Source organism: Vipera ursinii (genome assembly GCF_947247035.1).
Source record: "Vipera ursinii genome assembly, chromosome: 4".
NCBI lineage: Eukaryota > Metazoa > Chordata > Lepidosauria > Squamata > Viperidae > Vipera > Vipera ursinii.
The window spans coordinates 91,173,887-91,186,979 of NC_139514.1; the positions used below are offsets into that span (position 1 = coordinate 91,173,887).

Sequence of the window (13,093 nt, forward strand, 5' to 3'; positions counted from 1 at the left end):
CCGATTGGTACGGGTCTAGATAAACCGCTTCATCCAGGATCTGAGGAAGTTGGTGCGCCACCACGCTCTCAACAACCTTCGCAAGGAAGCGAAGATTGGAGACTGGACGAAAGTTATTCAAAGAGGATGGGTCCAAGGTGGGCTTCTTGAGGAGAGGTCTCACCACCGCCTCCTTCAAGGCGGTGGGGAAGTGACCCTCACTCAGAGAAGCAGAGATGACCGCTAGGAACCAGCCTCGTGTCGCCTCTCGAGCTGCATAGGCCAGCCAGGAAGGGCACGGGTCCAGTAAGCATGTGGAGGAGCTCAACCTTCTCATAATCCTGTCCACTTCCTTAGGAGTTACAGGATCAAATTCTTCCCAGATGACGTCGACAAGACTGTCCATGTCTTGTTCTTCCATCTCAGCCCAGTTGGAGTCCAGACCAGTTCGAATCCGAGCGATTTTATCCAGCAGATATTGACCAAATTCCTCGGCTCGACCCTGCAAGGGTTCCCCCCTCACCTCTTGGTTTAATAGGGAGCGAGTCACCCTGAACAAGGCAGCCGGGCGATTATCTGCGGACGCGATGAGGGTGGAAAAGTAGTTGGATTTTGCCACCCTTATCGCAGCGAGATAAGACCTGGTGAGGATTCTTAGTCGCAATCGGTCGGATTCGGATCGACTGGACCTCCAACGGCTCTCTAGGCCCCGTCTCCGACGCTTCATCTCCCGGAGCTCCTCGGTGAACCATGGGGCTCGCTGGGATCTGCGCCGGGTCAGAGGCCGCAAGGGTACAACTCGGTCCAGAGCCTCCGTGGCTGCCTTTTCCCAGGCTTCCACTAAGGCTTCCGCCGAGCTGTGAGCAGGGGGTGCATGCGAGTCCCTAAGCGCTGCCTGGAACTTACCAGGGTCCATTAGGCGCCTAGGGCGGTACCATCTGACTGGCACCGTGCACCCACGGTGGGGGGTGGCAAGGGGGAAGTCTAGCCGCAGGAGGTGGTGATCGGTCCATGACAGGGGCGTAATAGTTGTGGTACCCCCACCGACATCATCACGCCACCGTCCAGACAAGAACATCAAGTCTGGGTTGTGGCCTCTCTCATGAGTCGGCCCAGAAATTATTTGCAACAGGTCCATGGCCGTCATGGAAGCCATGAACTCTCGAGCCAGTTCGGACGATCCTCCCAGGGACGGTAGATTAAAGTCGCCCAAGACCATGAGTCTTGGGAATTCAACCACCAACCCTGAGAGGACATCGAGTAGCTCGGGTAGGGCCGCCGCTGCACGATTAGGTGGTAGGTACGCCAGCAGCAGACCCAACTGCGCCCCTGGGCCGAATCTCAGTAGGAGAGACTCACACCCGACCATCTGAGGGACGGTGGTCTCTCGCGGGCTAAGGGATTCCCTGATGATAACTGCCACTCCCCCGCCCCTCCCATGAGCCCGGGGCTGGTGCAGTACCTTGAAACCTGGCGGGCAGAGGTCAACCAGAACACCCCCCTCTGGGCCCAGCCAGGTTTCCGTGATGCAGGCCAGGTCCGCATGCTCACTCTCCACTAGGTCACGAATGAGGTGAGCTTTGTTAGCTGCGGACCTTGCATTCAGGTAGACCAGCCTTAGCATGGGAGGGTGCGCACCTTTGCTCCCGGGTCCTCCGGGGGAGAACAGAGGGTCGGAGCGTCTCACCGCCTGTACAGGGCGGAGATGACACTCCCGGTGACGATACGGCCCTCTGTCTGTGCACCTTCTGCCATTCCCCACCATCCTAGGGATGGGACGTTTGTCAGTACGCCACTGGGTGTTATCGGCGACTGGTCCTCGTTGTACGCCGTCGCGAACGGCCATGGGCCTGGCATGCATTATGGTGGCTGGAAGGCTTGCCTTTCCCGCGCAACCATAGTCTTCTCCCTCCCCCCTCCCTAACCCCACAAAAAACTTAACTAAGAACTTAATCAGGGGCCTCTTGTTGGGCTTATGATGGAGGCCCCTGACCCTGCCTGGCCATCTCTCAGAGGCCCAGTGGTTGGGCCCGTCATCAAGATTGGATGTGATGCAGGCGGGTCGCACCCAGGAGAGTGGGGAACCCCTGAGGGCGTGCAGTGCTATGCTAGAGTATTGAACGAGCATAGTCACAGGTGGTTCCGGGAAGGCTGTCCCCTGGATGGTGAATTTGCAGGAGGGTCGAGTCGGGTAGGTGCGTATCTGGATCGTCGCCCTGCCACTGCCACTTGGCCGGGCGAACCCCCAGAAGCAGGCCACTTCTCATCCTCACATGATGGGTTGTGTCTCTGCTTCTGGAGGTGGTCCAGAACGTACTCTGGGTGAGGCATACCCCATAGAGCTCTCACCTCTATGGGGTAGCAGGTGTAAGGCCCAGCCACTCTGCCACTGTGGCTAGCACCCAGGCCCGTTATGTCCTGTGGGGAGAGAATGGGCAAAGATGGGTGAGAATGGGCAGAAGGCAGGATGGAGGGATCCATTAATTGGCGTCAGCTCCGGTGGTTCAGCCGCCCCAAACAGTTCCCTCCCTGATCCTCTATTGCTAAGCAAGCTGGTAATAAAGTGTGTCATCAAATGATCACACTGCTTAGCAACAGCAGTCCTGGTATTTTCAGTTACCATTGTGAAGTGAATCCTGTGCCATTGTTAAGAGTCATGTCATGTGGCCGCCATTTCTGTCCTCCTGCTGGCTTCCCGGTTGACTTTGTTTAGAAGCTGGCAGTGAAGATCACAAATGGTGATCATGTGATCATGGATGCTGCAGTGTCATAATTACAAGCTAGTTACTGGGCATTTGGATCATGAACCCACCATGTTGGGGATGCTGTAATGGCTGGAACTTTGAGGACCAGTCATAAATACCACTTGTTCAGCATTGTAAGTTCAAACTGTCACTGAACGAATGGTCCTTAAGCAAGGACCGTCTGTATGCTATGCGAAGTCTCGCTTTCTGGAAGATAAGGATAATAAAAATAAACATTTCATTCTCTTACATTTTTCAAACTGGGTGCTACAAAAAGGGCTCTGGAAAAAAATGGGCACAAGGCGAAAAAAATTCCCAAGAGGGCAAGAGAAAATTCTTTGTAAGGAGTAAAACCAAAGCACCTTAAAAAACAAAAACATCTTTGCAAAGAGGCAAAGAAAAGAGAGAGAGAGAGGGAGGGAGGGAGGGAGGGAGGGAGGGAGGGAGGAAGGAAGGAAGGAAGGAAGGAAGGAAGGAAGGAAGGAAGGAAGGAAGGAAGGAAGATCAAAACACCCACACTCCACAAATGACCAAGGTGGGGGAAACCTCTTAATCCTTGAGGATAGGTTTGTTTCCCCATTCCCTCCTTGTGGCTACTAAAGTAGAGCTTAAAGAGCAGGGCTGATCATTTGATATTCAGAAGCCCACCTCTCTTGATTGTGTTGAAGGTAACAGATTCCATCACTGGAAAAAGTTTGACAGTTTTTGAATTAGACTTTTCAAATAATATTTCACACTTTTAAATAAATATTGAAATATTGACAGCAAATTCTTTTTAATTCAAGGAAGGAAGGAAGGAGATACACACACACACACACACACACACACACACACACACTCTAACATACTGACCACCGAGATATCCCTGGGGTCTCATAATCATGAAAAGAAGGTAGATCCCTCTTCCTCTAGTACTTCCTTCCAATTGGTATTTGAAGGCATTGAATTTCCAGACTAGTAGACGTGATAAACATGTCCTCTGTAAATTTATCCAATCCTTGTTATTAATCACATAAGTGCCTTTGCCTCTTCTTCAGATGCTGGGTGAAGAAGTACGTTGCCTGTCCTTGTTTCCCTGGTAAAAATTGAGAGGGGGAAATGAAGGTGGAGAATAAGCACAGTCCAGACAGGGCACCACTCTGGTCAAAAGGAAGAGTTGAAATCTGAAAAGGGGTGTCTTTAGCCAGCTTCATGTCCGGCCAGTTTACACACAGAAGTCAAGCAGCTACCCATGCCCTGCCACCTGCCTCATGGTGGTGGCTTTGGCACCAGCAGCCCCATCCAACAGGAGCCTGCATGGATGCCGGCCCACTTGTCTGGTTGCTTGCGGTTGCAACAGGGCAGTAGAGCATGCATTGCACTGGTGCTGCCGCCATGAGTTGAGGCAAGGCAGGTGGGGGAGGTGGAGCTGCTCCACACACCCCACACTCACTTAATTCAGGGACCCTGCAGCCAGGCCACTTCATACTCGGGGATCTCCCCCCACCTGTTCAATGACCTTGCTGCCCACCCGCCTCTTCACTTTCACTCCCCTCCCAAGCCAGACTGCCATATTATGAAGGACAGGTGGGGGAGGCTCGGTCGCCTTACCCAGTCCCCCTCTGCTGTTTCAAAGCCAGAGGGGAGTGATGGCAAAAGGCCTCTGCCGCTACTGTGCATTAGCCGCACCCACTGCTGGAGGGGCTTTCTTCAGGCCCTGCCAGCCCCGCTTTGTCTTGCCCCACCCCATCCTGCAGATCACCTGCCCGGCAGCAGCTGCCTTCTCCTCCATCACCTTACGGTGCCTATTCCCTGTTTCAGAGCCGGGGGGGGGAAAGTGATGGTGAAAGGCCTCCACCGCCATTGTGCAACAGCTGGTGACAGCTGCCACCTCCTCTTCCACCTGCCTTGCGCTGCCTTCTCCCCATTTCAGAGCCAGGTGAAAGGCCTCCGCCACCGTTGCACAACAGCAACATCCACTGCTGGAGGGGCTTTCCTCGGTTCCCTTTGCGGCTCTGCCCTCACAGCCATGGGAGAGTTATACTGGGGCAGGCGGCTGGAGTCACAGTAGCACAGTCTTCAGAGTGCCCCCACTGCCAGCCCTGGTATAATTCTCCCATGGCTGTGTGGGCAGACCCGCGAAGAGAACCAAAGAAAGCCCCTCCAGCAGCAGACACGGCTATTGCACAACAGCGGCAGAGGCCTTTTGCCATCACTCCCCCCTGGATTTGAAACAGAGGATGTGGACTGGGTAAGGCAACTGAGCCTCCCCCATCCATCCTCCATAGCATGGCAGTCCAGCTCCAGAGGGGAGTGAAAGGGAAGAGGCGGGTGGGCAGCTGATACAGGGTGCATGGGGAAACTCTACCCTCCACCTGCATTGTGTTACCTTGTAGCGGCACCACTGGTGCAATGCGCACTCTCCTGCCCTATTGCGACCATCAGCAAACAGACAAGTGGGCCGGTGGCCACACGGGCTCCTGCTGGATGGCACTGCTGCTGGCAGTGCCGTCACAAGGCAAGGCAGGTGGTAAGGCATGGGTGGCCTGGCTGCGGTAGCCCTGAGGTGAGTGGGTGCGGAAGCTCCACCCCCCCACTTGCCTTGCCTCACCTTGTGGCAGCAGCAGTGGTGCGATGTGTGCTTTCCTGCTCTGTTGCGGCCATGAGCAACCAGACAGTGCGATGGAGTGGTGGACAGCTGCAAAATAAGAGATCCCATGAAAATAAGACCTAATGGGTCTTTTGGTCCAAAAAAAATATGTAAGACTGGGTCTTATTTTTAGGGAAACACAGTATGAACTATTATGTCAGTAGCTTTGTTGCAAAGAAGGTTCCTTTGAAGCGGGAGATTCTGGTGCAATTATTGGTTAATGTTGTAAAGGCAGGAAAACCCGGGCTTGTGATTGGATACAGTTTAAACAGCTCGAGTATAAAAGCCAGAGTTATTTGACAGTTGTCAGTTGACATATGTGTATTGAATAAACCTTATTGCTGTTTAACCTCACTGAGTCATTCGTCTGTCTGGACTAAACAACTGGCGACGAAGGTGGGATAGACGGCGGACTAGTGAAGGATCGGCGAAAACAGCTGCGCGTAAGGCGGTAAATTTAAAAAGAATTCACAGTCAACCACAAGCGGCCGCGGCGGAATCAACGAACCTCCGAATGGCGCAAATTGGGTCTTTAAAAGAATTCGATCCAAACTACCCAGAGGACTGGGAAGAATATGTGGGACAGGTCGAAGGGTTTTTGCTAGTAAACGGCATAACCGATGACCGGAAAAAGGCGGCTGCCTTACTGACTATCTGTGGCACACCAGTGTACCGGGTTGCCGTGGGACTTTGTCAACCATTGCCGGTATCAAGCGTTTCGTATGCTGACTTACTGGCCAAATTAAAGGTACATTTTACGCCGAAAAGATCAGAACTCTTTTGGCGGCGTATTTTTGAAAAACGAAATCAGAGACCCGGCGAGTCAATAACCAAATTCGTTGCTGCTGTTAGAGAAGCAGCGTTACGGTGTAAATATGACAATTTAGAAATAAGAATCCGTGATAGAGTGGTGCTGGGCTTGCGAGACGAACAGTTACAAAATAGAATTATCGCTAAGCCCACCGGTGACTTGCAAGAAGTCCTCGACGAACTCTTGACATATGAATCCACTGGGTATCGCGACCCCCCCCGCAATAGCATGGCCGCTCCTGCCAAAATAAATCAAGAAAGCCTTGTGGACTGTGGGGAGGTGGACCAACAATGGGAAGCCGACATAGCCGAAGTCACCAGACGGTTTGGAAAAATGGCGGCAAAACCATCCCGCAGCGACGGACCAGAACCGAGTCACCGATTCCAAACAACAACACCACAACGACAACCAACAACACCACAACGACAACCGAGAGACATTCTAGCAAGACAGTGCGACAGCGACAACAGATGTGGAAGCTGCGGGGGCAACCATTCCCGAGCAACATGCAGATTCCGCTCTGCTAGATGCAGATTGTGCGGAAAAACCGGCCACATTCAAGCCATTTGCAGGGGTCGTGCACGCGACAATCGTCTACACGAAGTCGACGTTTGGCCCGAAGGTAAGGTAACCCCTTACTATAGTGGCAAGGAGACCCCTAGACCTTGGGCACAATACCCCAACCGCGGGGAGGTGGCATGAGTCAATCACATTGGAAAAAGAAAAATAAACCATATTTTGGGATCAAAATTAAAAATTGTAGTCCAGTTGCAAGGAATCCCTTGCAAAATGGAAATTGATTCTGGGGCCTCAGTGTCCATAATATCCAGTGAAACCCTTAAAAAGATTGAACTTAAAAGTGGTCGCAAAGTTCCACTTAGTTCAACCAAAATTCAATTGGCAGACTTCCAAAAAACCCCAATAAAAATTAAGGGAAAAGATACCCTTAAAGTTAAATATAAGGGGTTTAATGGAATACTAGACTTAATAGTGACAGAAGGCCATAGAACTAGTTTAATAGGCCTTAACTGGTTCCCTGCCCTGGGAATTTGGGTCGGGGGAATAAACACCGTTATTAATAATAAGACCCTTAAATCTGTCTGCGATGAATTCGCAGACGTATTTGATGGGTCTTTGGGTAAATATAAAGGGCCCCCAATTAATTTTAATTTAGACCCATCGGTTAAACCCATCAGGCTTAAGGCCCGACAGGTGCCTTTCGCCCTTAAGCAAAAATCGAGGCCGAGCTCGATAAGCTTGTAGGCCAAGGCGTTCTAGAACCGGTCGAGGGTGGTTTGTGGGAGACGCCGATCGTCACACCCCTTAAACCTAATGGGGATGTGAGGATCTGCGCTGATTACAAAGCCACCCTGAACCTAGGAATGAAAAAGCATGCTTACCCGGTCCCGACGGTGAAGCAGGTCCTCGCCACGATACAGGACGGCGCCATATTTGCCAAGTTAGACTTGGCGCAGGCGTATTTGCAACTTACTGTTTCCAGGGAGGCTGCTGAAGCTCAAACTATTGTTACCCACAAGGGGGCGTTCCGAGTCCACAGACTGCAATTCGGTATTGCAGCAGCTCCAGGCATCTTCCAGGAGGTGATGGAGAGGACCTTAAAGGGCATACCTGGTGTATGCCCTTACTTTGATGATGTTCTAATAGCTGGAAGAAATGAAGAAATATTAGCTGAGCGTCTGGAACAGGTATTGGGAAGATTTAGGGGGGCTGGACTTAAATTAAAAAAGGAAAAATGCTGTATTGGAGTTAAATCCACAGAATTTTTAGGATTTAGGATAGATAAAAATGGAATTCACCCTACACCTGATAAAATTAAGGCAATTAAATTGGCACCAGAACCAAAAAACAAGGCTGAATTACAAGCCTTTTTAGGATTAGTCAATTTTTATCATACATTCTTGCCACATAAAGCTGCCATCGCGGAACCACTACATAGACTATTAGATAGAAAAACCCCATGGCAGTGGCAAGATAAACATAGAGTCCGTTTTCAAACATTAAAAGATATTCTTTCAAGCCAATCCACAGTTACTCATTTTATTGAGAATAAACCAATCTATTTAGCTTGTGATACTTCACCTTATGGTGTGGGGGCTGTTATCAGTCACATGGATAGTCAGGGCATTCAAAAGCCAATTGCATACTATTCCAGGACGCTTACCAAAGCTGAACGGAATTATGCACAGATTGATAGAGAAGCATTAGCAATCGTGGCAGGAGTAAAAAAGTTCCATGATTACCTTTATGGTAGGAACTTTACCATACTCACTGACCACAAGCCATTATTGGGACTGTTTACCACTGATAAACAGACACCCCAAATAATGTCTCCCAGAATGCTGAGGTGGTCAATTTTCCTCTCAGCATATTCATTCTCACTGCAACATAGACCTGGTAAGGAAATGGGCCATGCAGATGCCCTTAGCAGACTGCCTTTAACCAACACAGAGGAGGACCCTGCCCCAGTAGGACAAATTATGTCATTACAGGAAATTCCTGAATGCCCCTTAACTGCTAAAGAAATAGCTGAGGCTACTAAAAAAGACCATATTCTCAAAAGGATTATGACCTGGGTTCTTGGTGGTTGGCCAAGTACTAACCCTGATGCCAAGTACATCCCATATTTTAGGAGGAAGAATGAACTATCATCCCATTTGGGATGTATATTGTGGGGCAACCGTGTTGTTATTCCTGAACTTCACAGAACTACAGTTTTAACGGAATTACATGAGGGTCACCCTGGAATTGTGCGAATGAAGGCATTAGCTAGAAGTCATTTGTGGTGGCCAGGGCTTGATAAAGATATTGAAGAATGCATTTCAGGATGTTATTTGTGTCAGCGATCTAGACCAGAGCTGCCACACACACACACACATAAATGGGAATTGGCCAGGAATCCTTGGTCTAGGATTCACATTGATTTTGCAGGGCCATTTCAAGGCTTAACCTTCCTAGTTGTGGTGGACAGTTTCTCTCGGTGGCTGGAGGTAGTGCCTGTTAATTCAATGACATCTAGTAGAACAATACAGGTTTTAAGGGGCCTCTTTGCCACTCACGGGTTACCTGATGTGATTGTATCTGATAATGGGCCCCAATTCACCTCTGCTGAATTTCAGGGTTTCCTCAGGGCCAACTCGATTAGACATGCAACATCAGCACCTTTCCACCCGTCCACCAATGGCTTGGCTGAACGCAACGTGAGAACCACCAAAGACGCCTTGAAGCAAATCATCCGTGGCGACTGGCACCAAAGACTTGCAGACTTTTTGCTGACCCAACACACAACCCCTTGCACGGCTACCGGGAAAAGCCCTGCGGAAATGAGGTGGGGCAAACGGCTAATCACCAAACTGGACAGGTTACATCCTGACAAACTACCCTCAAGTGCTGAACCTGACATCCCAAACAGGTCCTTCAAAATTGGAGACTTAGTCTGGGCCAGAAACTATGGACAGGGGGACAAATGGGTTCCTGGGGTAGTCACTGACATAATGGGGCCGTTGTCTTACACCATTGAGGGGGAAGGGAATAGAGTAAGTAAAAGACATATTGATCAATTAAGGAAGAGAGTTGCCGGAAGTATGCCAGTTGATGGGGGTGATACTGCATCTTGGCTTAATCAAAACAACTTGCCAGTTAGCGGTGAAACGGAAATTCAAACCAGTGTGACTACAGCTAACCCACAACATTGTCAAATTGACTGGGAGCTGTCCCCTATGAACAGGCCAGCAGTACCTGAGCAACAACAACAAACACAACAGCAATCACAATCAGTTAGTAGGGAATCTTCAGAGCCTGTAATTCAAAATTCCAGACCCATAAATATAAGCCAGCCAATCAGACAGTCAGTTAACAATGACTTAAGTAGCCAACCCAATAGATACCCATCTAGGGTCCATAGGCCACCCAAATACTTGAGAGATTACGTCAACAAATAACATCAACTGGGGGGAAGGGGTGTTATGTCAGTAGCTTTGTTGCAAAGAAGGTTCCTTTGAAGCGGGAGATTCTGGTGCAATTATTGGTTAATGTTGTAAAGGCGGGAAAACCCGGGCTTGTGATTGGATACAGTTTAAACAGCTCGAGTATAAAAGCCAGAGTTATTTGACAGTTGTCAGTTGACATATGTGTATTGAATAAACCTTATTGCTGTTTAACCTCACTGAGTCATTCGTCTGTCTGGACTAAACATGAACCAATTGTCAAGCCTCTGAATTTTGTTCATGTGAGTGTGGGGATGCTGCAGTGTGGAATGTGGTTAAAAGTCACTTTTTCAGTGCCATGGTAACTTCAGTCAGTAATGAATGGTTGTAAATTGAGGACTACCTGTACTTCCAGAGAATATGTTTAAGATAATCCTATAAAAATAGACAAGAATATGAGAGGTCCTTGGTGCTCTCTGAGCTTGCATGTTTTCTTGCAGTCGTTTCATTACCCAAACTAGGTAACATCGTCAGTGGTGATGATATTACCTAGTTTGGGTAATGCAAGTCTGCCAAAAAAAAAAAGCAAGCTCAGAGAGCAGCTTTTAATCCCGAACTACAAATATTCTCCTTTATAAGCAAGAATATATATCAAATCAATATATACAGTATCCCAGATCTAACCATTTAGACATTGTAATAGGAGAATCATGTAAGTTTGGTAGTCAAAAATCAAAAGAAATCTAATAGCATCTCTCCGCACTAACAAAAAAATCCAATTATTTTGAAATGAGATGGTCAATGGTATATCTAAGTGGCCATATGGTAAACAAGGAATAAATTATCTCCCTTTTCTTGGGCGTCCTGTGTGGGAAAAGAATCAAATTGTTACCCTATGGCATGGTTCCCCAAAGTGGTGAAAAACGACTCCCAGGGGTTAATGGGACTATTACAATTATTATGAGGACCCAGATTGTTGGGGGCAATATGACTCTGTAAACCGCTTAGAGAGGGCTGGAAAGCACTGTGAAGCGGTATGTAAGTCTAAGTGCTATTGCTATTAGTTAAAACAATATTAAATAATTTCCAAGGGGGTCAGTGAACAACTTGAAATTTCATGAATAAGAAATGCCCCTCAAAATGAAAGATTGTTATTAACGCGAAGAGACGCAACCAAAATCCAATCATTTTTTTAAAAGATGATGTCATGAGATGATGTAACCGAGTGCGGTCCGACAAATCGGGCCAATTATGTGAAGGAAAAAAAGCCCGCAAAATGAAATTCCTCCTTTGAGGGTTTTCGGGAGGTATCCGTTCCGTCCCCGGAACCTCTTCGTTGTGAAAAGATTGTTGCCCGACGGAAAGTGTTCAGTGTTGCGCCGTCCGGACTGCGGGGCATTATGGGGGTTTGCGTTTGAAAACCGTTTCTTTTCTTTTCTTCTGCTTGTCCTTTCGACGGATTTGATTAAAATGGCGCCCTAAGGCACGGGCCAGTCAAACACCGGGTTGGGCGGCTCGGGGAGTGGCCCCGCGAAGAGGGAGGAAAGAGGGCTCTCTCCCCGCCCCCGTCCCCCCCTCCGCGAGCGAGGATGGCGAGCCCGGACCAGAAGTCCCCCAACGTTCTGCTGCAGAATCTCTGCTGCCGCATCCTGGGCAAGGGCGAAGGTAACTGTCTGGCTCACCTTCCCCCCAGAGGGTTGCTCTGTGGCAGGAAGAGAATAATTTGTAGCTGAAAGGGCCACTCGGAGCAGCCGGGCTTTCCGGCTCCCCTTCTCAATAACGAGGAGGAGGGTGGTGATGATGTTGCAGAATACAGACGAAGCGGACGGCGGGTGGGGTGGGCGAGCAGGCTGATTCACGTGCAATCCCTCGGCAGGGACGAGAGTAGCGCGACTACCTTATGCACTCTTGTTACTCCTCCCCTCCCATCCGGACGAACTGAAGCAACGGTTCGGTGGGAGCACGAATTTAAACGGCTATTCAGTTATGCCTCTCAGATCTGAAACTAATCATCCCCGGTCCAGGGATTATAGTCCTGGGAATCGTGTTTAGTTCTAGTTTAAATTTCTTAAAGGAATAAGAGAAGCCAGAAGGAGCAGGTGTGGAAGGCAAATAGTGTGCTGGTTGTAAAACTGCATACAAACATAATTGACCTGTACGGTAACCAAGATTTATATGTGTCAATTAGCTCTCATTGAAATTATTAAAATAATTTTTTGAAAAATGTTCTTAGTTATTAGGCCAATGAACTGTTGTTGAAATGTTGATACCAGTAGCAAGCAGCAAAAGATTCTGCAGGGCCCAGTTTCTTGTAGACTATTACAAGAGGTTAAATACATATGATTGTTTACTACTTTCATATATGTTCAGACATGATTCCGTAGGCACGGGTGTGTTACTTAACTGAATGCAGGTAAATCAAAGGATAGCGAGATATATATACAATGCAAAAGTAGATAATATACATAGATAAATTAAAAGGATGGGGTCTTGGGATTCCAAATACTCCTGGTGTCAAGAATCTAGCTAGAACTAAGGAGCAGCACGCATAAAGCCTTGTGATCCCCATCACTTTCGTAAAAGATGGATAAAAAGATATAAAAACAAACATTTGAAGATCTTCAGGAACTTCATTACTTTCTCTAAAGACTTTAGTTAGTAGAGGAATCCCTACAACAGTTGCCAAAGCTGCCACAAACATATCAGATGCTCAAGATGGATTTAGAAGTAAGTGAACTGAAGTTCCAGGATTATCCATAGCCACTTTTGGGGGGATAACTCTATCAAAGATACCAAAAGGCAACTGGCATGTCATGAGAAATGCCCTAATAGACAATGTAGGCCAAAAGGCATACCCACACTAACTCTCACATAATCTTTGTGTCAAACTGGGCACATGAAAAACCTCTGCCAGACTATTTGCCAGAAATCAGTCCATTAGATTTTAAGGTGGAAGTCCAGATCAAAATATGGCAAACTGTGGCCT

At 48.4% G+C, this 13,093-nt stretch overlaps 1 protein-coding gene across 2 annotated transcripts in view; it reads left to right on the plus strand.

The window, feature by feature from the left end:
* The first annotated feature begins 11,606 nt into the window (after nucleotides 1-11,606).
* Nucleotides 11,607-13,093, plus strand: part of TUBGCP3 (tubulin gamma complex component 3) — a 77,011-nt gene continuing 75,524 nt past the window's right edge. For both annotated transcript variants that reach the window (XM_083363108.1, XM_083363107.1), the window contains exon 1: nucleotides 11,607-11,772. In XM_083363108.1, the coding sequence (XP_083219234.1) occupies nucleotides 11,697-11,772 (76 nt within the window). In that variant the 5' untranslated portion in view covers nucleotides 11,607-11,696. The remainder of the gene's footprint in view (nucleotides 11,773-13,093) is intronic.